Source organism: Pleurodeles waltl, chromosome 12 (assembly GCF_031143425.1).
Source record: "Pleurodeles waltl isolate 20211129_DDA chromosome 12, aPleWal1.hap1.20221129, whole genome shotgun sequence".
Classification (NCBI taxonomy): Eukaryota; Metazoa; Chordata; class Amphibia; order Caudata; family Salamandridae; genus Pleurodeles; species Pleurodeles waltl.
Window position 1 is genome coordinate 511,915,774 of NC_090451.1, and position 24,316 is coordinate 511,940,089.

General features: G+C 44.4%; 1 protein-coding gene across 2 annotated transcripts in view; it reads left to right on the forward strand.

Annotated features, from left to right (window-relative positions):
• The window catches only part of ADGRG5 (adhesion G protein-coupled receptor G5), a 542,058-nt gene that overhangs the window by 109,154 nt on the left and 408,588 nt on the right, over positions 1–24,316 (forward strand). For both annotated transcript variants that reach the window (XM_069217338.1, XM_069217337.1), the window contains exon 2: positions 15,602–15,691. In XM_069217338.1, the coding sequence (XP_069073439.1) occupies positions 15,625–15,691 (67 nt within the window). In that variant the 5' untranslated portion in view covers positions 15,602–15,624. The remainder of the gene's footprint in view (positions 1–15,601; positions 15,692–24,316) is intronic.

Here is a 24,316-nt window from a genome sequence, read left to right on the forward strand (position 1 = left end):
GTGAACCCTTTGGACCATCATTGACGGTGCCAAAATCTGATCAATCCTCGTATGAAGGGCATGGACAGGGGAGTAAAAGGAGTATTCACATTCTGTTGGGTGTCCCATGCGCCAAAGGTCGCATAAGCTATTTTCCCCTCTCCAGACCTCAATCTCATGAGAAGTGTGCCTACTTGGCGCAGTCGGAAGTGGGGGAAAGGAACGGTCCACGTGGATGTTGGGAACACAGTTAAAGTCCTCCCCCCATAAACTCTCCCCAGAAGGGTCCCGAAGTAGCCCAGCAGTCATTGTGTTCAAGAAGTCTCTTTGATTAGTGTTGGGTGCATACAGTGCCACTAGGGAGAGTGGAGCACCATCAAGGTAGCCCTTGGTAACTACATATCTACTACTGGGGTCCACTTGTATGTGATTGACCTTGTAGGGCACTCCGGGGGCAATCCAGACTGCCATGCCGCAAGCAAAGGATGAGGAGGGGGTTGCAAAGGTCTGGCCCTTCCAGCTAGAGCGGAACTTCCCATGGGTAGACTCCAATAAGTGTGTTTCTTGCAGCATTGCAATATGCACCATATGTCGCAGCAAGTAAGCGTGAATGCGTTGTCTCTTGCGCAGTGTGGCCATACCTCTGACGTTCCATATGATCACATTATAGCATGTTGCTTGTGTAGCCATGTCCTTCTGATAATGTGAAAGCGTGAGGGGTCCCGATGGGGCCTGCCTATACTCAACCCAGCAGGGCTCGACTGCGCCCACCCCGAGGATGAGGTACTAACCTTCGACCATAGTCGCGCCCCCCATGTGTCTCTCTCAAAGTGATTAGTGGGAATAACAAAATGAACCAAATGAAATATAAAGGGAAGAACCCAAGCAGGTCCAACAGGACACCAACATCATGATCCATTAACAACATAACAGCAAAAACAGAACTCAGCTTGTAAACAGGCGTGGGGAATAACTGGTCCATACAGAGTGGGGCACAGGGGTGAAAGCCAGGCAGTTAGAACCGTGCACCTGACCCATCGAAGGGCAAGTCAAGAACTGTCGCCTCGTGGCACCACCCCGCTCTCCAGCAGGCAGCCCCAGGAATCGAGGTCGCTTTCCAGCGATCCTCATAGTGCAGCCCAGTTCTGACCTGGCGGTTGGCCGAGGGAAATTCCAAAGCGTAACTCTTGCCAATTGAAGAAACGTAACTCAGATATCATCCGCAGATCTCGTGGTGAGCAGCGGACCGCAGGAGGAGCTCTCGGATTCAGAGTGATCTCCTTGATCTATGTCTGTGTCCTCGGGGCTCTTGCAGGGCAGAGAATGGATTAGAAACAAACTGTGTAGTCTCAAGCAGTAAACAAGAGTGCTCCGCCACCGCCTGTGCCGGCGTTGGCCTGGTTCTTGTCCGCGTCCGGCGCTTACGTGACCCTTTGGGGGTCGAACACCACCCCTTCGATTCTTCCTGGTGCGCAGTTTGAGCAAGTCCTTTGAAATGGAGCCAGGTCCAGGCGTCCTCCGAGGAGACAAAGATGTGTACTTTGGGACCATCCTGTATTCGTAGTTTCGCAGGATACCAAACGGCCTACTTGATGTTGTGCTCACGGAGGCGTTGCTTCACCTGGTTGAAGGAGCTGCATTTTATTTGGACTTCAGCGGTGAAGTCAGGGTAGGCGGAGATGAGAGCATTTTCACATTTCTGCAGCCCTTCTTTATGGAAAAGCTGTGACACCAGGTTCCTATCACGGTATATGAGAAAACGGGCGACTAATGGGTGGGGGAGTGCTCCCGGTGGAGGGGGCCTCCCTGGTACTCGGTGCGTCCGCTCTACCGAGAAGAATTTCGGAATTTTGTCCTGTAAGACTGTTTCAGATAGCCACTGCTCCATGAATAGTTATGCGTTTGGGCCCTCCACTCGCTCTGGGTAGCCCACCAGTCGGATGTTGTTACGCCGCGATCTACCTTCTGCATCCTCCGCTCTGCGCCTCAGAGTGCCAACCTCCGTAGTTAAGCAAAGCATCTTCTCTTGACTTTCTTTCATGGCTAAGTGCCACTCAGCCACGTCTTTCTCTGTCTCTGTGACTCTCTCAGACAGCGTGCGGTGGTCCGCTCATAGCATATTTAACATCAAGTGTCACCGCATCAATCTTCGCCTCTAGAGTGTTTTTGGTATCCAATATGGCCTGCAGCACCTTTTCAAACTGCGATGTGTGAATGTGTAACGTGGCATCCATTTGCTGTAGGGCCTGAGAGGTCACGTCCGGGCCTGTATGAGGAGCATCTGGAGTGGGCATGGTTGCCGCCGGAGGCCTGGCAGGCTTCGATCTCTAATCACTGGGGCACTCCCGGGAGGGGTAGCCCTTCCAGTAGCATGCCGGATGGCGTGGTGCGGAATGCTCCCGCCAAGGGAGGCGGAGGCAAGCGACCCCCCAAGCGAACAGCCGAGCATAGCGGGGGCCCCCGTCTCCCACTGGGGAGCACCACTAACCAGGGCGAGCCAGGGTCCGCACCCCATTCGGCGGCGAGTGCTAACAATGGCTGGCGGCCTTCAAGCCACCGCGCGATCAATGTGCAGAGCTGCGCAGGTGCTTTTCCACAATTCCAATGGAGAGGCACAGAGACGACGCTGTCCTGCAGTGTCTCCTCATTGCAGCGCCACCTAAGAATCCTAGTCTGATGGGGCCCAGGGGTGGGCCATACACTATGCTCCAAGTCTGGGCCCAGCAAGAGTCCTCAGCGGACCCTATGCCGCAATATCAAAGTGCTCGAGTGCTGCCGTGTCCATACGATCACCTTATATCAAGTAGCAGGCTCCTTCAGCAATCGAGACCAGGAGTGACCAGCCCCTCACACGCCGAGCGCAGCTCCAGACGCGGGCTTGAATGTGCCAACAAAGCACACTCCTGGGGTCCTGGCGCTCAGGCCGACCCAGCGCCGGACCACATGTCCCTCCTGTCACTGCCCATGTCAGGTCTCACGCCCCACACTCGGTCAGGGCGGCGTCCTGCCTCAGCAGCATCCCTCTGCGCGTACATCCGCGCCGGCGTGCCTCAGATACGGCCCAAACCGCACCCAGGCAGCACCGCCACCACCTCACCTGATTCTTCCTCACCGCTGCTCATCTCCCTCCGAAGTGGCCCCAGGGCGACAGCGTTCGCGGCAAACAACTGGAGGAAGCCGGTGATCACCTGGGTGCAGGAGTTTTTATTGGCCGGGTGTGGAGCTCCAAACTACACTGCCGCTCCAGTCGCCATCTTGGCCATGCCACCACAGTTATCTTGACAGGCTCAACACCTTTGATGAAACCTATCTCTTTTCCTGAAAAATCCCAATTTTTAGGTGACACCATATCTCTCAAATCATTGGGCAAATCCTAACTGGTCAGCATAGGGTACAAGGTACACTACGGGTTTGATTTACAAGTTTGAATGTCACATCTTCATCATGAGTCTGTATGTGTGAATGTGTAACGTGGCATCCATTTGCTGTAGGGCCTGAGAGGTCATGTCCGGGCCTGCATGAGGAGCAGCTGGAGTAGTCATGGTTGCCGCCGGAGGACTGGCAGGCTTCGGTTTGCCCATTCGATCTCTAATCGCTGGGACACTCCCGGGAGGGTTAGTCCTTCCAGTAGCATCTGTATCTTCATGCCTCTCAAACTGCAATAGAGAGAACAATTTAATTTGCACAAGAGGTCACTTCCAACCAGACTCATAGGACTTGAATCATATACCACAAATTGGTGATCATCTTCAAAAGAGCTTATTTTAACAGTCAGAGCTTCTGTAATGGGACTTGTCAACTGTTGGTTTGCAACTCCTACAACTTGGATACTCTTTCCTGAGAGGGGTAGTTTGGGAACCTCTGCACTTTTCACAGTAGAACAGGTAGCACCAGTATCAAGCAAAAATGACAAGTGGTGGCCATTCACATTACCACCAACACATGGACCACTTTGGGCTACCTCTGGAGATGAGCAAGTATGCATTCCTCCTGCACTCCCAGTCACCTTCATTGAGAGAGATCTGAAACGTACGCCTCGTCCATCGGGATCAAGGGGTACTGGTTGATAAAGGGGTTAGAATCTGCATTTGGAACTGGACTCAAATTGGGTCAGGGAACAATGGACTGTTTTTGGGGCATCGGGGCTTGTGGTATCTGCATTTGTTGTCTCTGGGGAACTTTAAGATTCTGCATTCTCAGTTTTTGTACCTGCGTGGACTGATTTTGGTAATTTCCGTGTCTGCACAAATCTACCATTCTACATCTGATTCTCAACTGCCACATTATTAGGATTGAAAAGACATTCTCTCTTCCAGTGGTCTATTTTGCTGCACACGTGACATGAATTGGTCCTCTTCAACGTCATCACATCCACACCGGTACTCGGATCAGTTGGAACATTGTGTCCTCTACCTTGTGGTTGAAAACCACTACCACTTTGCATCATTAGAGCTCCCTGTTCATAAACTCCCTGCATACCACCAGTATTTCCTACAAATGAAATAATCTGACTACTTTATGCAGCCTTCATCTGAGCTACCATCAGCTTTTCTTATAATCTTTTCTGCTCTAATTCTAGTTTGTCAGCACAATACTTAGCTTATCTCAGAATCTCATCAATCAGTTTATTCTGCCAACAAATAAAATGCTGCAGGATCATGTTATTCACTTCAGGTTTCAATCCCTGGACAAATCTAAATAACAAAATGTCCCATGTCCTTCTCCTCAGTTGTTTCCATGCCACTGGAATGTTTAAAAGCCTGCAACAATCTCTCATAATAGGAGTGTACCGACTCTTTAGACTCCTGAGTTGTCCTGTCAGTTCTGAGACAATCAATGTCCTTAGGGGACACCTTCGTCTTCAAAAACGAAATCACTTATTGGCACTTTTTGATCACTAATGAAGACGGACCGTTAGTCTGTGGAAGTCTCGTGGGTTCCACTTCCGGGCAATCCACAGCTAATTTGCATTCAGCCCGCAAATCACTTGGGACAACAAGGTAGAACAATCTATTCAAATCCTCCCAGAAAACTTTAGAATGCTTCATAAACTGTTTAACCTATCTGTACCATTCCACAGGCTTCCCTCTCCATTTCGGAAAGTCATTGATGATGATTCCAGGGTACAAGAACATAGTTGCCACTAGGATCTTCTCTTAGAGGTAGCATTGGTACTTCCTCTCAATTTCTTCTGCTACAACTGGAGCATCTCTATTGTCACCTTCCGTGATGACTCCTTCTTCTTCACCCATCTTCCTCCCCATCTATCTGTTCCCTCCATTTTTTAATATAGCCAATTAGCTCCCTAATCTGTAATTTCCCTCCAGGGGGCCTCATGTTTGTAATATTTTGATCACTAAAGCTCAATTGATAGCTTCTCTGCTAGGCTTTTGACTTTTCCAAATCTACTTCATATCATAGCTAAATCAGCGAATCTCTCATAAACTTGTCCTGCATGTCTTTACAGATGTTATTCCGGTAAGTATCCAACTGGGCTAGATCAAGGGTTCACAGTATAATTTCATTTAATTCCAATTTTAATCTAGATACATTTAGAGCTTGATTAGGAGTTCATCAGACGGGATGACCCATCGGCCGAACTTCCAATGGGGAGGTTGCCTCCATACTGGCTACCTTCCCGTCGGACCCATTATGACTTTCCAGCTGGACTGACGGGCGGAAACCAAGGTTTCCGCCTGTCAGCCCAGCAGGAAAGTGGTGGCAGTATTGTTGCCGGCTCGTAATCAAGCCAGCGGCAATGCTGCAGCCAAAGGGGGCACCCGCACCCTTGCAGTGCTCACTCACTGCACAGCAGACATTGAGCGTTGTGAAGGTGCTGGGCAAGGGCCCCCCTGTGGCTCCCTGCACCTGTACCGCCATGAAAAATCTGGCAGAGAACCAGGTCATAATCAGCAGGGCAGCCTGGATGATTCTGACCTCTGCCATTGTCAGCCCATCGATCCCGACAGAGACGGTGGTACCCTGGCGGTGTGACCACCAGGGTCATAATGTGGCCACAGCAGTGGCGGTCCTGACCATCACTGCAAGGCTGGAGGTCTCAAGACCGCGAGCCTCGTAATAAGGGCCCTGGTGTCTTCTCTCTCTGAGGCTTGAAATGTCCTCCTGTTCAATCCTGAACTCTCAGATTCATTTGTGACAGCAAATCCTTTAAACCAATCATCTAGTTCTTGTGCAGTGAGTCCCTTGGTTTCTCCTGGGATATCTAACAATGCCTGTCCTCTGGACATATTTGAATTTGTGTGGTCTAGGGTATTTACAATGACATTGCAGAATCTGCCAAAGTGAAAGGTCCCTGAGGAAACCTCAAATCAGGAGTAAATCCTGTCAAACTCATTGATGGTTCTGGGTCTTCCAATACGTGAAGGGTTTTTCTGTCTTGGAACTGAAGGAAGGCTCCTCATTGCTGAATTTCCTGAACTATCATTACTTAAAACATTGCTTTGTAAGGGAACAGTCGGAACAGCTAATGTGAGTGTATTATTCCCTGTTGCTCCTAGTCGTATAATGGAACAACAGGACTTTTTGTCACAGGAACAGTCAATGCATCTGTGGTAGCTAAGGCATTTGAGCTCCGAGTGACTGTCATCCCCACGTTTTCCTCATCTGATTTAAGCTCAGCTCTACGGGTGCAGTGGATACCTCAAAGGTCTCACTACCCCTAGTATCAGATGTTTCTACAGTTTAAACTACATTGTATAGTGGTGGACGAGTCATCAATAGCTCACTTATGAAACCATCGTCTGAGTCATCTTCACCTTCATTATCCCTATTCTCAACCTCCTTTGTCACTTCTTTCTTTTTCTTTTCCTTAAATTTGACTTTCCCAAATCTTTGCTAGTTAAGGCAGGATATAATCTAGTTTCCTCAATTGTGTCTTTCCTCAATGCTTTTTGTTGATTGTCCCATCTAGTATCTGCACGTTTTCACTGCTTTACTCGCTCTCCCCTCATAGTTTTCTGGCGTGCTATGTGATTCCAGGTATTTAGTGCTTCAAACTGGGCAGGTCTAGGAGGCGGTTTCAACTCATATGAAATTAGTTTCATATTTTCAATAATTCTCAAATTCTGTGTTCCATAGCACGGAAATTCTAGTGCACCCTCCTTAATAATTTTATACCATTGTTCAAGCTAAAGACATGCATGAAGACCTACGTTCGACATCACATAATGACCTGGTGTACCTTCAAGTGGAGTGTCAACTAACTATCTAGCCAATATAAATGCATCTCCCTTCATAAAACTTTTCAACACATTAAAGAGTTTCATTTTTCCACTAAATTTCAGAAATTCATAATTGACTTGTCGTTCGCAATCAGGAAGTACTTCTTCACCCACAATTCTCTGTTCGGTGTTCACAATCAATACCAGCGTGGCACTCTGTAATGTAGTCCACCAATACCAGTGTGACTCTACACCAATCGACCTATAGCAGCGCAGCACAATCTGACATCAATCTCACTCCTCGAGCAGCTCACCCTCCTTTACAATTTCTCTCATAATCACTCTTTCACCCAAGCTGGATGCAAAATAATGTGAGTGATTTTGAACAACAACTTTGCCTGCTCCGCTAAAGAATCGGGTAATCAATCACTTCAAAGACGGTTCGGAGCTACACTTTCTGATGAATCTCACATTCACTTCTTGAATGAGACCTCGACCAGCTGATCACACTCCGACTGATACAATTCCTCTCTTTGTACCTGAGATTGACTATAACAATCTCTCACAATCAAAAGAAGGTCCCATACTGAAGTACTGTTGATGTCTCATGATTAGCACCACTTACACAGCAGACAAGAAGAACAACAACAAATGTCTCTACACTTTTCTCATATCCCGGGATCTTAGGTCACGACAGACATTATAACCAACTCAACTTCTTTACAATAAGTGCTACATTCACACACAACTTCAATCTGTCTCTGCAAAATACTTCACAGTCACCATAAATCATGCAATCTAAGTGTAGCAATGCAATGCGCAACCCTATTAATACTCACACATCTGCTGTTTTGGAATGACACTGGAACCCCATCAATCCTCTGAATGAACGGTGGGCTTAGACGTTTGGGCTGGGTCTGGGCAATTTCATAATGAGACACCCTAAGTCCCTATGTTTATCTCTCTGAGGACTAAACCATCTTCTGCTACCAGCTTTGATGGAACATTTTCTGAATGCTCTAATTTGAGGTCGACGAACATAGGAGCCCACATAAGAGTTGGTTAGAAAAGGGAATCTGGCATTAATCAATCAACATTAATTTATAGTGTAACCAATTTGGCCATACAATGAAACTCGAGTTAGAAGAAAAGATAAAGGGTTTTTATTACAAATTGACACTTAAGTTAATGTAAACCAATCTCTAAAACATGCTGTAAACATATGTAATAACAATTGGATAGCTAAACTGCCTCAAGCATAAGGCAAACAAGAAACTCTGTCAGTGCAATACAAAACAGAAGAAAGATAAGTTGATGTTCGGAAAATAAGCGCTGGTCCTATCTTGTATACATTAGTGCAAGTTAGAATGATATAACTATGTTGGCTAGGGACATACAGGAATTCTCACTACACACTTTGGCATAGGCTGAATTAGGTCTAACTAAAGGACATGTGGACAAAAGGCAAAAAGCAAACACAGGACAAAAATAATTTGTAAAAAAAGAACATCTGAGTCAAAAACAAGCTAACAAGTGAAGGCAAAAAGAGTGATAAAAAGGGATGGTGTTACCATTTTACAAGCACGATTAAGAGTCTTCTTAGAGAATCAAGTGCAAGTCTAAGCCATAATCAGCAAAGCATGTGGAATGCTGCGTAAGGGAAAGAGGTCGGGACCTCTCCAAAATCCAAAAGAATCTCCTCTCAGTCAATGAGTAAAAGCCCTAGTTAATACAGTGTTTAGTCCATTTAGTGACATGCCATAATCAGGTCATCACGTGGTCCAGTCTTCTCATCACATGACAAACTTGAAACAATGCTCTATGTTTTTTAAGACCGACCTGGGAAGGTGGCTGTCCTTGGTCTCCTGTACATCTCTCTATGGACAGTACCCAAGGTTGATTTCTCAGGCTTTCTATTAGTAAATAATAGTACATATATACCCAAACTAACATCTCATGAAAAAAGACCTGGAATGGAATGACATTAGCAGAAAATGGAAACCAGTTTCTCACGTTAAGAGGATCTCAGGACTAATAAAGATAGCATTGAATAAAGGCACATCTAATTTCTCATTATGCTGCACAGCGTTTCACAAGTAACATAAATGTTGAACACATTTTGTTGTTTTATTTCATATTACACTTGATATAAATGAAGTAAACTGTTAACACATAGATTAATATAATGGGAAAATAAATTTTAAAATGGTAATCATTAACATTAATACACGTTGTATAGACCGATATTGTTTCAAATGAAATAATATCAATATGATGTGAGGCTGGTTTAAAGAAACACTTTCAGTGATTACAATTCATTACCACAATTAAAACAGACATATAGGGGGTCATTCTGACCCTGGCGGTCCGAGACTGCCAGGGCAAGAATGACGGAAGCACCGCCAACAGGCTGGCGGTGCTTCTTTCCCTATTCCGACCACGGCGGTAGCGCCGCGGTCGCACCGCCGGGGCCGGCGGTTTCCCGCCGTTTTTGCCCCAGCGGTGATAATCCGCCAGGGCAGCGCTGCAAGCAGCGCTGCCCTGGGGATTATGACCCCCTTACCGGCAGCCTGTTTCTGGTGGTTTGCACCGCCAGGAAGAGGCTGGCGGTAAGGGGTGTCCTGGGGCCCCTGGGGGCCCCTGCACTGCCCATGCCACTGGCATGGGCAGTGCAGGGGCCCCCTAACAGGGCCCCGGCCAGCTTTTTACTGTCTGCATAGCAGACAGTGAAAAGCGCGTCGCCGGCTCCATTAGGAGCCGGCTCCTGTGTTGCGGCCTCATTCCCGCTGGGCCGGCGGGCGCAAACTTGGTTTGCGCCCGTCGGCCCAGCGGGAATGTCGGAATGGGTGCCGCGTGAGTGCGGCTGCATTGGCGGCCGCATGGCGGTTTCCGTCTGGCGGGCGGCGGTAGTCGCCCGCCAAGGTCGGAATGACCCCCATAATTCTCTAACGGTACAGTGAATGCACTTTGTTACTGACTTTGAGTGCACCACTTTACAGAAATCTAACATTAGTTCACACATAGCATGGTTCATCAGGGTCACTTATAGATTAACATTGTGACATCAGGGGTGACAACAAACATTATGCTATTCCAGTTCTTAAGTCAAAATATCTGCTGCCAGAGCCAGCAGCTAAGGGGTAAGGCAGGTCTGGTTATGGAGCATAACTAAAGCAGCTGTTTAAAGAATAAAAATGTGGCTTTTCTTTCTTCTGCTCTGTTTCTCTAGATGCTCAGTGGCAGCACAAAAGGGGTATTTGTCGAAACATGTTTAGTTTTTTGTACTACTTAGGTAATTATACAAATGTTAGAATCTTTTTCCATGTTTCTACACATTCTAAACTGCTGCCTTTTTGAAAAAAACAAAACTGACTTGTATTAAACTGATTATAATATATTTTTGCAACAAATATCTAACCACTTTTTGATGTGTTTAATTTTGTCCTGGGAATTCAGTTTGTATTCTTCATGTTTGCAAACATGCTCTGTGTTTCATAAGAAAGAATTATGCACCAAGGATTTGAGTGGTCTGGGGAAAGATGATGGTGTGGCCATATCTTATAAGAAATAAAGTACCCCCTGTCGTACATGATAAAGGTATTGCAGGTCATCAAGGAGTTCATTGTTCACATAAAGGAACTTTGGTCTGTGGTCTTGTTCCTCTGTATGGTCACGGAATTCCTCAGTGACTTAAAATATCCCTATAATGTACGGCAGTGAAGCCTTTATCCCATACATAATGTCACCACCTAGGGGATGGGGTTTACCCAAAGGCAAACAGGGCTCTTTGTTTCTACATGGATTACTGATGCCAAGGGTAAAGGAACACTGTGCTGCCAGGAAACGTGTTTAAAGGATGTGAACTAGATCACCATTATTGGTCTGATGCAGAAGTTTGTGGGAGTCACAGTGTTAGACTTGGCATCCTTGGTGTGGTTTCCCCTGTCTTTTTGCTCCTGTTTCCTGTATTTTTGACTGTGTGCTGGCATTCGTTTTTGCTGATTTCTGGTACTCTGGGCACTTTACCACGGGTGACCAGTGCTAAAGTGCAAGCGCTCCCTGTGCAAATTGTGTTCATGATTGGTTATCCCTGATTGGCATATTTGATTTACTAGTAAGTCGCTAGTAAAGTGCACTAGAGGTGCCCAGGGCCTGTAAATAAATGCTACTAGTGGACCTGCAGCACTGATTGTGCCACCCACATGAGTAGCCCTGTAAACATGTCTAAGACCTGCCACTGCAGTGTCTGTGTGTGCAGTTGTGCACTGTCAATTCGACCTTGCAAGGGTACCTACTTCCCAGGCTCAAACCTTCGCTTTTACTACATGCACGTCACCCCTAAGGTAGGCCCTAGGTAGCCCAAAGGGGCAGAGTGCGTGGATTTGAAAGCTAGGACATGTACTGGAATGTTGTACATGTCCTGATAGTGAAATACTGCCAAATTCGTTTTTCCCTATTGCAAGGCCCATCTCTCCTGTAGGTTAACATGGGGACTGCCTTTAAATATCTTTTAAGTGCAGTTTCCCACTGGGAGCAGATAGAGATATGGAGTTTGAGGTTTCTGAACTCACAATTTAAAAATACATATTTTGGTAAAGCTGGTTTTTAGATTGTCTGTTTGAAAATGCGACTTTTAGAAAGTAGACATTTTCTTGCTTAACCATTCTGTGCTTCTGCCTGTCTGTGGGATCCCCGTCTGGGTCAGATTGACAGTTGGGCTGTTTGTGAATTCCCTCTAGACAGTGACACAAAGGTAGCAGAGGTGTGTCCTACATATCCTGATGGGTTTTCCTGAGTTAGCGTGGGAGGGAGGAGCTGACACTTGCACCTGAAAGGGCTGTGCCTGTCCTCACAAAATGCAGTGTCCAGCCCCCTGGAGTGTGTCTGAAGCCAGGCCTGGGCAAGGTAGGATATTGTAAACAAAATAGACTTTCCTTTGCCTACTTCAAAGGTAGAAATGAGTTTAAGTAGCGACCCAAAACCACAGACTTTTAGGACACTTCTGGATCAAGAGAATCCTCTGCCTGGAAGAGCTGAAGAGCTGGAGGAGGAGTACTGCTCCTTTGCTTTGTGTGCTTTGCTGGGTTGGCCTGCCGTTTCTGCTTCTGCCTTGAAAAGAACAAAGACTGTATTTTGCAGTGCATCCTGCTTGTAAAGTTTCTCCAAGGGCTTGGACTGAGCTTGCCTCGTGCTAAGAAGTCTCAGGGACATCAAAGACTTCACCTACCAGCATCTGGGTTTGTTTGCTGTGGACCCTAACTTGCCAGGTGGTGCCTATTCCAGTTTCTGGGCCCTCGTGAGTGAAAGCTGGCCTAAAAACAAGAAGAACCAGGTGCACCGACTTCGGACGACTCCAGGACCGCTGCCGCTGCCGGACTCCGCAACACCCCTCCACCAGAAGAAGTGATCTCTGCTGGAGTGCGACGAACACGATGGCACCGCAGCGCCAATGCTGCCATAGCCCCGCCGACGTCCCACAACTCCTTGAGTCCCGAGAGCCGTTTCTCTGACATCCATGACACCTGACTCCACCGTTGCAACTGTAGACCCTTGGCATGACTGCGAACCAGAAAGGTCGCCCAACGCGTCTTGACCCCGCCGGATTGTCAGGAACAGATGCCTCATACCAATGCTGCATCACCTCCCCTGCTCTGCAGTAAGGAACTGATGCCACACCGGATCCAGCAACGCCTCACCTGCCCAACTCCATGCACTGGCTTGCTTCCTTGTTACTAAAGGTTCTGCAATTGAGGGTCCCTTCGACTCCATGACCAGCGCCGCCTTCCTCGCAAGTGGCATCAGATTGTTGGGAACGCCGTGATAGCCCAAGTTTGAGCTATTGTGTTTCTAAGTGCTATATTGAAGTTTAATCTTTGAAAATGTGTATCTTTGCTTGTGAATGTTGGATTTTTGGCGTTCTGGTCTTGTGTTACTCAGATAAGTATTGGCTATTGTTCTAAACTGGTGTTGAGTGCTTTTGTGGTGGTTTCACTGTGTTACTGTGTGTGTTTGTACAAATACTTTACACATTGTCTCTGAGATAAGCCTGACTGTTTGTGTCTAACTACCAAGGGAGTGAGCAGGGGTTATCCTAGGTGTGTATCTCTCTTACCCTGACTAGAGTGAGGGTCCCTGCTTGGACAGAATGCAAACGGACTGCCAACCCGAGACTCAATTTCTAACACATAGCATGACTAGAATACATTACACTAAGACATTTTTCCTTAAAAACCTTCTTCAAATTTGGAATGGTGTTCATAACAAGTGCAAGGCTGAATGGCTTATCACTCAACCTACCTAACTGTGAGAATACCAGAAATACTTGGGCTCCATTTCGTGCCTCTGTATTTTTCAATGGGGCAAAAACAGTCATACTCCATTTTCAGTTAAAGTCTGTGTTAAAAAAAGATTTGTGGAGTACAGACATAAATTATCAAAACGTTTTGAAACTCATAACTAATTAAAGTCATGAAGCTATTCAAATTTACATTTATTGACAGCAAAAGGTCAAAGTTAATAGATAGCCATTATGTTCAGTTTGGTTGGTCTGTTGCCTGGGTAAAGTCAAATACGTATTTTTGGAACGGACAGTATCTTATTGACTGGCTTCTAAGGGTTGGGCTTCTGAATACCGATCCCAGAATGCTGTGGAACAAGAATATCAAGGGCAGAATATAGAGGGACAAAATATCAAACGGTAGATACATACATGGCAAGTACAGATTTACCGTGACTAACTCCACATCTAGGTACCTTGAAGATATATATATCACCAAGGTACACATATGTGGAGTTAGGATGGAATTTCTAGATAGTTACCAGTCAATATGTTATTTTTCATATTTTGCCTCGATATTGTGTGTCATAGATAATGTGGTGTGGATATTAGAGGTGCAGGTCGCTACTAAGTGTTAACTGAAAGGTATTGTCCACATATCTCTGCCCGTCATTTTATATTAACAGCAGAGGTATTTTAAAAGCAAGGTGAAGGCATTTCATTTGACAGGATTATATGTATTTACATACTGATGAACCTTGGACCGAGAAAAGCTCAATATGTGCCTTAGAAGCCATTTAGCAAAGGGAGTGGGTCAATTCAGCCTCAGGAGACTGACTGATGGTACAAAAGCACAACCCAGATCAAAGGTGCACTCTCACTTGGCTACAAGGCGTCCCGGAAAGCTGATTTTGGCAGGTGTGCTTATCTGGGCAATTATCTAATGTAATTACATAATAATGTGTGCAATTACGCAACTAACTATGTGTAATTTAGTAACGAAAGGAGTAGAGAGCCCTCAAGGCGAAACACAAATTCGCTTATACAAACACGTGTCTATCATTACTGGTTACCTCGTCTGCCTCACAACTACGATAAGTGTCTGAGTAGGAAAATGCGACCCCCAGGACTCATGAAGTAATAACAAGAGTGCAAAGAACAATAGTAGTGAGTGTTGAGCGTGTTTTAGACTCTGAGAATTATATTGTTGGTAAATACTGGGGAAAAACAGGAATACACGTTTTTGTCTAAGCTTTGAGGTTTTTATCAGTTCCATGTTTTAGAAGTTCGTGCAGTCTAAGTCTTTTTATTGCATTCTTACAACTTCGGATTGGCAATGTGGTTCATTGTGCAATGCCAACGGGTTCTAAGCCAAAGGCTAGTCATTAGCTAGATCTTCTCCTGACTAGGACTCTTAATGTAATGTGTAGTGATTGATATTTTAAAGCTGCCTGTGTTGCACCAACCTCACACCGTTCATACTGTTGCAGCTCTTTGTCATGAAAACAATGACAATAGGCCTCCCCTGTGGGCAGGACACGTGTAGCCTTTGGGTTAACAATCCTCATTTTCTAGCTCAGGATGTCTTTTCTCCTAGTGCTTCCAAACAGGACTTCTATTGTCCCACTCTTCGCCAGAAATCTTAGAAATATTGCTTGGAAATGGAGCCCTCAAGGGTGAAGAGATTTTCTGGTCTTTTTTAATATGTCAGCTGGGATTTTCTGCCCAGAGTCAGCTGTCGAAAACAATTAACTGATAGAAGCTGACCTGATGACAAAGAGTTAACTTATTTTGCCGCTTTTACTTTGAGTAAATAAGTGTCAGGGAGAAAGACAAACATATTTGGTTCAGAAGTCTCTCCAAGATAGCTAGTTCTTTCCACTTAGTCTTTTAGGAAAGCAGACTCTGGTTCAGAGTGGCTGGGATGTCCTTTGTTGCTCCATAAAGACCACATCAAAGCCATATTGTCATTGTAAATAAGAATCAGAATCAGACACAAGTACAGTAGTTAGCCTGAAATCTAGTTTTAATGCAGTCCTCATGATGCAGTGTTAAAATCCGCTACAGTAAGCTGCCTCGATGCGTGAGATAAAGAGCAATCTTATCCCTTGGAAGGAGGCAAGGCAACTTTGCAAACTAATCAGAGCCTGTGTGTCTCCCTTAGGAAACTCTTCTACTGTGGCATCCATGGACCTTTACGGGATACTGGCTACTTATCTACTTATGTTCTTGACACAAGTGCAGATTGGCAAAGGTAAGTGGATTTGTTTTTTGGGGGGACTTCAGCTCAAATAAAGAGACACCAAAAGAGAGTTACAGCTGTGATACATGGCCAATTAATATCCCAACATGCGTTCACCCTACCCTGGAACCCACACAGAATGCTCTAGACACTGGGCATGACCTGCACCTCACATTCCAGGCAAACATGATCCAGTTCAATCTTAAGGATCTCAAAGTCCCTGCCTCCATCCTCCCACACCTGCACTCACCAAATCTTACACCAAGCACTATGCAAGGAGATGTAATCATCAGTGTTGGAACCTGAAGGGATGGTTTTGATCCTGGGCAGGTTCCCCACATGCTCAAAACCAATGATTCTCGGCAGTTCACTCTGTCTCCATGAGGCACCTGTGCACATGCATTGAGATGAGTCAAAGGTAGACCTGTACAAATGTACCATCTTTACAATGTTCCAAAATACATTGGAACTGGACCAATTATCTTTTTTTTTTTCTTTTCACTTTCATTGCTCCAATTTTCTGTCCCTCCTCATCTATAAATTTGTGTCTCTCAAGCTTCTTTAATATACAGGTATATCTCCTCCTTTTTTTACCATCTCTGGTCTCCTTCTCAGCTTCATCGTTGTCCCTCTTTTTCTTTCCCTCTCTTTTTTTTGTCACCCCACTTTCCCATTTTTCCCTTTATAGACTAATTAACCTACACTCTATGCAGGTATACATCTGTACAGATCTTAAAATGTCTCACCTCCAATTCTCCCATATTTAGGGCTTTATTTACAATCTGCTGGATCAGGAGAACCACTCTAGTTACCATAGTACCGAGTTGGGAGAAGCACCGGTTTTAAATTGGTGGAGTCTCTGCTATCTCCACCAGTGTAAATCAATGACCTAACAGCCTGTCCACTTAGGGTCCCCATGGTCTCAATGACAGTTGCCCTTCCTTGTTGTGGGTGGGGCAACTAAAATTCATTTTCCCTGCCTGCCCTTCATGGGATGCATGGCAGACATAGTCAGATACCATGCAGGAAGGGCCCAGTCACAAGGAGAAAAATTCCCTGTACAACAGGCCACTTGTTTTAGATAAAACAAACTCCTGCTACAGGAGGTGGATGCAATGTCGGCTCTGAATACCAGTGTGTGAAAGCCAGGACAGAGTCCAGAGAGAAACTGCAGCCAGAAGTGAAAATATTACAGTAGATAATTTAATTAGAGTAAGTACTATAATGATAGTTCAAATGTAATCAATAGACTGCGCTTCATGTATTCATAGCAGAATTAAAAACTTCCATGGAGTCCAAAACTTTTTCATGGCTGCTGCATTTTAGAATCCAAATGCATTCAGGTTTGTTCTATAGGTCTTGCAAGTACCCTCCTCATTGGGGTTTGGTTACTAGTTCAATGACTTGCTAGCGAATGTATGCATGTTTGTGGTTGTTTTCAGTGAAGTGTGTGATCAAGGGTGCTGCCACAAGCCTAACGGCTTCTGCTTCATTCTTGGCATAGTTGTGTTTCAACTTCTTAGTAGTCTGCCCAACATAGGTATGAATGCAGCAACATCCGGTGGCATAGTTCACATTACTGGAGTACGGTTGGTGTAACTCCTGAGGGGGTATGTGATTTCACCACGTGTGAATTCTTAAGTGTTAATAGTGGAGCTGCACATAATACAATTTCCATATCGATAGTGACCAATAATTTTGGAAAGACCCAACATCGATTACAAGTCAGCTGAGTTCTTTTCTAGCTTGTCCATACCAGCATGGACAAGGTGATCTCTATAATTCTCAAGTAACTGGAAACCATTGCAGAACTTGGGAACAACATTCTAGGAAGTGATGCACTGATATACGCAAATCAGCTCTGGAAAAACTAAACAGAATCATTGCTGATTTTGATGCTATTGAGCAGAGCAAGAAATTGAATAAGATACAAACGGATATCAGTAGCTACAGGAAAGAGAAGACATGTCCCTGATTTGTAGATGAATATTACACACAACGACAGGGTACAACAACACTTTAGGTGGTCATTAAGAGTTTGATGGGCGGAAAAGGCTGCTTGCCAAACTCCAGCAGTGAGGTAGCCGCAAGTGCAGCCACCTTTCCGTGGGCACCATTACAAGTTCCCCCTGGGTCAGCGGGCGGAAAAGCCCACAATATTGATGCCGGCTCATAATTAAGCCAGCTGCAATGTTGCGGTGCTTAGGGTGCAACAGCACCCGTCACGCTTTTCACTGTCTGCAATGCAGACAGTGAAAAGTTTGACTGGGCTGTCCATGGGGGCCCCTGCACTGCCCATGCCAAGTACGTGGGCATTGTCCCCATCTCCACCAGCTTTTACATGGTGGTGCAACCGCCATGTAAAGGCTGATGGGGGTGGGGGTAATCCCCATGGCATGCAGCACTGCCCTGGTGGATTAGGACAGCCAGCACCGCCACTGGCGGTGCTGGTGGTCCGACCATGGGGCAACTGTCTTGGTCATAATGTGGCGGTCAGACCGCCGCCAAAGCGGTGGGACCAGCGTGACCCTGGCGTAATGAGGCCTTTAGACCTTGGAGGAGGTATAAAAACAGATATTTGTTACATTTTTGGAGTCATCAGGCAGTTCTGCATACTACAATGCAAGCAATACTACGGAAACAAGAGCACAGGGAGAGGATGTGGTTGAGGTCAACCACAGGAACTACCAACAAGTCCAGAGACAAACGAGGACGACATTTAACAGATGGGGAAATCCACAGTAGATACATCATAGAAAGGGGTATTAGAGACATATACAAACACATCCCTTTTTTCACTATTTTAAACCACACCCTTTGTCCTACAGACTGCTTCTTACTCACTCTGGGTCTTTCATTTGTCCACACTTTAAGAACTGTTATTTTTTCAAAACCCATCTAGAGCTATTCCAATTTTTTAGGAAGCTCTAGCTTAAGTCATACTTTATGGACAACCCACAAACTCATAGCAATAACCCCACCAAATTGAGGCCACCCTCTGTGTTCAAATCTCCCAGTAATAACATACCCTATGACATGACTCTTGAGGAAAGACAGGTTAAGATTAATCTTAAGAACAAAGAGTCTATTATGATCAAGCCAGCTGACAAGGGGGTGGTATTGTAGTGCAAGACACCACAGCCTACAATGACAAAGGGGCCTGATTTAGAGTTTAGCGTATGGGGTTACTCTGTCACAAATATGACGGATATCCCGCTCACCGTCTTACCATCTTAATATACTCTATGGGAATCAGAATACAAAAGACAGGATAGCCGTCATGTTTGTGACAGAGTAACCCGTCCACCAATCTTTAAATCAGGCCCAAAATCACGAAGCAACTACGTAATTGGGATTATTACATACAACTCAGTAGCAATAGTTTGTGTCAGTTTCAGAACACCATCAAAGAAATACCCTTGGAGGAAAAGTTCTGGTTTCTTGAGAAAAAGTTGATTTCACTTACTGGATACCAAACCCCACATACTCCAGTACTGTATATCTTCCCCAGAAATCACTGATGATGACCCTTAAGCCAGTATGGGTCAAAACACTGTCAACAGTCAAGGCAAAGTAAACAAATACATCTATGGGTTGTACTGGTGTCCGAAAGTTTGTGACCCTTGAACTGTGGTAACCTGTGTATTTCTACTTTGCTCCATTGCCTCCTTTTATTATCCACACTATTGTACTCACAGTGTGTTCTCATGAGCACAGAGCACTGTTCTTTGTACACTGAAAAAAAGTATGAATTTAAATGTAATTACCTATGCAAGTCTCATAGGATTTCTAGTATTCTTTAACTTTGCTGTTACAGTTGAGTTATGACTGTGCATAATTGCTTCTCTAAATTGACTCTCCCATCTGGAACCTTTGTCATTTCTGCGGATTGGCACTAGAGTAAAAGTAGACATTATGGTCCTAGAACAGTACCTGCAACTGGAGCCCAAACCACCATTGGTAAGCACAAGGACCTGTATATATACAGAAGGAGGCCTTAAAATGCTTGTTTAAATGCACTATCTGCCACAGACTGTGAGAAACCACAGGACACGTGTTCACAGCACTTCGTTCAGTAATGCTGCTGTGCTTCTGCACAACAGAAGACCTGTGGGTGAAACTCTTCACACTCATTGTAATCCTGTGCCAGGTATATAGACTACTTGAATAATATCCTGTACTGTTCAATAAAATGGCACATTTGTCAGGACCCAGACTATAGTTGTTTGTGAGCTGGTGGTCACTTCATACAGGCCAGCTGAGGCCTGGCAGTTATACTGAATGTCTGCTCTTTGTCATACTGCATGTGTCAATATAATTTCTTCCTATGAAATATTTCTGAGTCAAATCCTGAGTTCTGGAATCTACTTGCCTACACATCATATTTGCCCTTTGCTGTATTCATGGAGGAGTGTTGATAATAAGTTATGTTGGAGGATTTGATATTAGAATTGTTTGCTACTCCTGAGTTGTTGCCAACATTGATCCTACCATACAGCCTGTGGCAAAGTTACACTGTCAATACTATTCCACCTCTACCAAATGGGAAAACTAATTTGTAATTGTTGTACAGGCTTGGTAAAGTGACAATGTTAACAGGAGAAGTTAGTTCTCCTTCCACTTCATGACATCTTGTGCAGAATATTATCTGTACAACGAAGTTGCTCAAATTATTGCCAAGCTTTTATCTATTGTAAAGTTGGTCATGATTATACTTGGGCTTGTGTTGCAACAGAGAAATGCTAATGATATAAAGGAATGTTACTAATTGTTAATGCAGCCTTTTGGTGGAATACCAAAATCCATAGAGCTGTGCTCGAATGTGCTGCCGAACTTGAATTTTGCTATTAAAGAGGGAGCATGTGGTACTGGAATATTGTATTTTAAATATTGTGCTCCAAATATATTGCAGCAAAAAGACTGATAACCAAAATAGCGACAAGGTAAGTATATGTAGGTAGGTATATGTTTCCTAGTCATAACTCCACATACCTTCATGATACATATTGTCAAGGTACATAGGGCCTTGTGTGCGAAAGTTACTGTTTGTGATTTCCAAATATCAATTTAATAGTAATCGCAAAATTAGATGTGCATAGGAGAGTATTCCAGTATTAGCGATCTCTGCAAATTTGCAATTGCAAATAGGAAATTCCCTATTTGGAAATCGCACTTATGAGATTTCCAAATAGGAAATCACAATTAGAAACAGTTGCAATTTGGATGTAGAATGATGATGTCAGAACCAGGGAGTTTAGAAGTACAGCATGTGGCCACAACTCAGATGCCTAGGAAGGTGCTGGAAGGAAGGAGTGCTGCTGTGTGACTACTGGCTGTGAAATTCAAATCTCAGAACTACACCATGTCTAAGCATGATGGGGATAAGGACCTTGGCAGGAGGAAGCGCAAAGTCAAATTTTCATACAAGGAGCTGGAGCTGTTGACAGAGGAATGTGTGGCACACATGGACCAACTGTTTGGCAAAGCATAATTTTCTGTACCTGAGGCCCAGAAAACAAACATATGGAATCGCATCCTGGAAAAAGTCAACTCTCTTGCTGTCACTCTGAGGACCATATCTGAAATAAGGAAATGCTGATATGACCTAAGATCCCATACCAAAGAGAAGATGGCCAGCAGGATGGCTGAGGCTTTTGACACAGGTGGTGGATCCTTCAAACATCCTCCTCCCACTCCAACAGAATCACTCATTGAGGGGAAACTTGAACCTGAAAGCTTGATTGGTATGTCAGACATTGACACCTCCAACCCTGCAGGCTCCAGCCAAGGTAAGTCATTTTCTTGTATAAATCTTTTCATAACATATTTTTTGTTAATCTTAAAGTACAACAACTTAGCTATCATAACTCTGTTTATATGTTTGCTGTAATTTGATAATGCATTATGGGGATTGAAGTACAACTAAGTCACATGGTGTACTGTGATTGAGTAATAAACTACACGTATCTAAATAAAACCTCCATGGCACAAACACATAAATCACATTTTCAGCAATATTACACAAACCCAGTAACCATTTATTTACAAAAACTACATACAGGCATTTCCATAGATCACACCCAGGACATGTCTGAAACCATTGAGGCTGATGAAGCAATTGCCACAAATATGGAAATGGGATCTGCACAATTGCTACTCCTATGCCCATGACTCCTGCTCCAACTACTAGGACAGCAAACATGTCACCACTACCAGACTTTGAGGAAGATGATGGGGAGCTAACACAAGACAGGAACATAACTTCTTCTGTACGCAAGACACATAGACAATGTAGATTCCAACAGCAAACACTTTACAATGATGATGTCTCTGGTAACATGTCAGATAGTTCACAATTGTTTGGTGGCCTTGAGAAATCAATATTCACAGAAGAGCACTTGCAAGCCAAACAGATAAAACAGTGAATAGTCATCGGCAAAGCATGTTATGTTCAATGGTGCAACTGCAGTAAGGTCGAGAGCCTTGGATTTCCATAGAGAAGCCATGGATAAGAAGAAATGTCTGCAAGCCGCAGGTACAAGCAGCACATGGCACGCTATGATGCATTTACAAAATCAATCAATCTATTGGCAGTAACCACCACCACTCTTGCCAGGAGTACAGCATCCATTTTAGGACATCCTCACTCCTCATCCCGACTTCTCATCCCTGCTTCTCATCCATCATACATCATCCCTACTTCTCATCCATCATCCCTGCTTCTCTTCCATCATACCTACTTCTCATCCATCATACATCATCCCTATTACTCATACATCATCCCTACTTCTCATCCATCATACATACTTCTCTTCCATCACCCCTACTTCTCATCCCTGCATCTCATCCCTGCTTCTCATCCATCGTCCCTACTTCTCATCCATCATCCCTGCTTCTCATTCATCATCCCTACTTCTCATCCATCATCCCTGCTTCTCTTCCATCATCCCTCCTTCTCATCCATCATCCCTACTTCTCATCCATCATACATCATCCCTGCTTCTCTTCCATCAACCCTGCTTCTCATCTCTACAATTCATCCATCATCCCTACTTCTCTCCCAGCATCCCTACTTCTCTTCCTTACTTCTCATCCATCATCCCTACTGCCACTAGCCAATATATATTTATATATATATATATATATATATATATATATATATATATATATATATATAAATCAAACAAAAAGGTTAAAGCTTAATTATAGTTAGGAAGTATATAATTCTTAATATGTTCTTACAAAAGCTCTTAAGCTACACAAACTTTTGAAATTTCAGTTATAATTATAACTTTCTAGTATATCTTCTGGCACATCCCAAAACGAATATATATTGCACACTTTGGAACACAGTGGTATGAAAACTATAGCCACACTACATCAACTATAACTAGTCTCTCTACATGCATAATCTTGTCATAAATTATGGTATTATACCTGTGCTAAGTATTGTAGTGAATGCCATGATTTAACATACCAGATGTGATGTCATAAGAACGCATATGGGTGGTGCATGTTGAAGGCCCGAGTCATGATTAATTGTGTATGGCTACAGTTTTCATACAATTGTATTCCAAAGTGTGCGACATAGTATTTTTGGAATGTGGCAGAATATATAATAGAAACATATAACTATAACTTTGAAATTTCAAAGATTTGTGGTTTAAGAGCTTCTTCTATGCTCATAATAATTACTGTTCCTAAGTATAACTTAGCTTTAACCTTTGTTTTTTTCATTCTATTTCTATGTGTCTTTAAGTGCAAAACATTTATTGATATGGTAACAGAAATAAGGGGCTGATTACGTGTTCGGCTGTCGAGATGATCCGTCTGCCGAACTTCAGACGGGGAGGTTGCCGCCTTAGCGGCGACCTCCGCTGGCCCCATTACAACTCTCCCACTGGGCTAACGGGTGGAAACCAAGGTTTCTTCCCATCAGCCCACGGGAAATTTGCAGCAGCATTGTCGCCGGCTCGTGATCGAGCCGGTGGCAATGCTGCCACCAGCAGGCAACACCAACACCCTCGTAAATGGAACTGTCTGCACAACGGACACTGCGCATTACAAGGGTGCTTGGCAGGGGGATGCCTGCACTGCTGATGCCATGGGCATTGGCTGGGCAGGGGGCCCCCTGTGGGCCCCTGCAACTGTTCTCTGCCAGCCTTTTCATGGCAGTGAAACTGCCATGTAAAGGCTGATGGAGAACCAGGTTGTAATTCAGCTCTGCCGCGGCTGATTCCAACCTGCACCACCGTCAACCATCAGGAACAATGTTACCAGTGGAGACAGCAGTCCTTTGGTGGTCTGTTGACCGCCAAACTCGTAATGAGGCCCTTAATGGCATATTTGCATTTTAAAATAGTCATTTAGAATCAAATGGGAACGTAACAGTTTAATTTATGCACATATATACATCTATGTGATAAGGTATACTTTGATATTTCTGTACAATTTTGTAAAGAAGAAATAAAGCTATATTTCTTTCCTACAGTAATGACAATGTGAATGGTTATTGATGTAATGTAGTAGTATTGGGCTTTGTTTATAGCCCATCTATTGTTACTTTCTACCATATAGTCTCTATGGTAGGTGTCGACATATTTTATAGTTTTGGACTATTTTTTGGCTCTGTTTATA